Genomic DNA, 1,261 nt, shown 5'->3' with positions numbered 1-1,261 from the left:
TCACTACCGCGATGTACCTTGGCTAATTTGGTCTTCTTAGCGCCAGGTGTAGTCTTGGCATCAGTCCTATATATGGGTCCACCCTTACAGGTTTTATCCCTGTCGGCCGACATAGTTGGGCACTGTGCCTTGAAATGACCAGGCTGAAAGCAGTAAAAACACGTTCTTTCACCTCTGTTTTCCGAGGGAGGGGGTCTCTTTATGCCCTGTTTTACACGCACATTGTTGACCACACTTGAGCTCTTGTCCAGGCGCATTACGATCTCCTTTTTTTACTTTTCTCTAAACATACGGCGAAATGCGCAAACAACTTTCTCAACCGTAAATTCACCCTTTTTAATGGAGATCGACAATGCCCAAAACTCACTAGGCACTAAGGACAGGACATCTTCATAAAGCCACGCCTCGGTTGCCATGTCCTGTCCGAGAAGGGTTTGGGTTTTCGGTTAATCTTATTCCGGCCTGTTCTTAAATTGCCCGAACAACGTTTTTAAGTCACGCCATTGACCCTTGGTGAGTTTGGACCAAGCACGCGTCAGATCGATCAGTCCCGCCGCATCACCTTGTCCATAGTCCTTTTCAAGGACTTTGATCACGTCGCATGGCGCCATTTGCGAGACTAGGTCAGGCAGAGTGGAGAAGAAGAAGTTAGGGATGACCCGATTGAGTAGGTCTTGCATGTCACCTCTCTCCCTTTCCCAGTCCGTCGCCCCCCACAGCACTGCCAGATTTCCCTTATCAGACAGTTGACATTGCATCTGAAATTGATGGTGTCTTTTCTATACTACCCTGCAGGAAGTCCGCCATCAGCACGCGCACTTCTGACAGTCCTTTTTCCAGCTGCTTGCGCTTATAAAGTCGATCTTGAGTGTTGATATGGGTCAGCAACTTATCCTTCCACATAGCATGCCCCTTGCCCTTTAAATTGCTCAGGGCCGCTAGTGTTCTGTCGTGGACCGTTGCTAGTCCTTGAAATGTAGGTAGTTGTTGTCGTTTGCCGTCAGATTGAAAGTGAGATGGTCACAGGCCATCTCTCCCATAACAACCCTCAGCTTATCCTAATGATGGGTACGCTGGCCTTTGGATGGCAGACATGGCTGCTTTTATCCGCCAATTACGATAACTTAGCTGATCGTAATAGCCTATCACAATTCTCCATTCACAGCATACAACTTACTTATATTGTGGTGTAAAAGAACTACCGTTCATTGAGACCTCGTAAACTCTCTGAAGCCGACTGCAAGGTGCTGTGTGACCCCGT

General features: G+C 47.9%; 1 protein-coding gene across 1 annotated transcript; it reads right to left on the bottom strand.

The window, feature by feature from the left end:
• Positions 1-452: 452 nt before the first annotated feature.
• Positions 453-903, bottom strand: PITG_04673 (uncharacterized protein; the record flags this gene model as incomplete). Its single annotated transcript, XM_002905365.1, has 3 exons — positions 453-462; positions 526-687; positions 752-903. The coding sequence occupies 3 exons, from the start codon at positions 901-903 to the stop codon at positions 453-455; spliced, it is 324 nt and encodes a 107-aa protein (XP_002905411.1).
• Positions 904-1,261: the final 358 nt, after the last annotated feature.

The sequence above is a fragment of the Phytophthora infestans genome, genomic scaffold, assembly GCF_000142945.1.
Source record: "Phytophthora infestans T30-4 supercont1.6 genomic scaffold, whole genome shotgun sequence".
Lineage (NCBI taxonomy): Eukaryota > Oomycota > Peronosporomycetes > Peronosporales > Peronosporaceae > Phytophthora > Phytophthora infestans.
The sequence above is the reverse complement of the archived record's forward strand: the minus strand, read 5'-3'. Positions and strand labels throughout refer to the sequence as shown.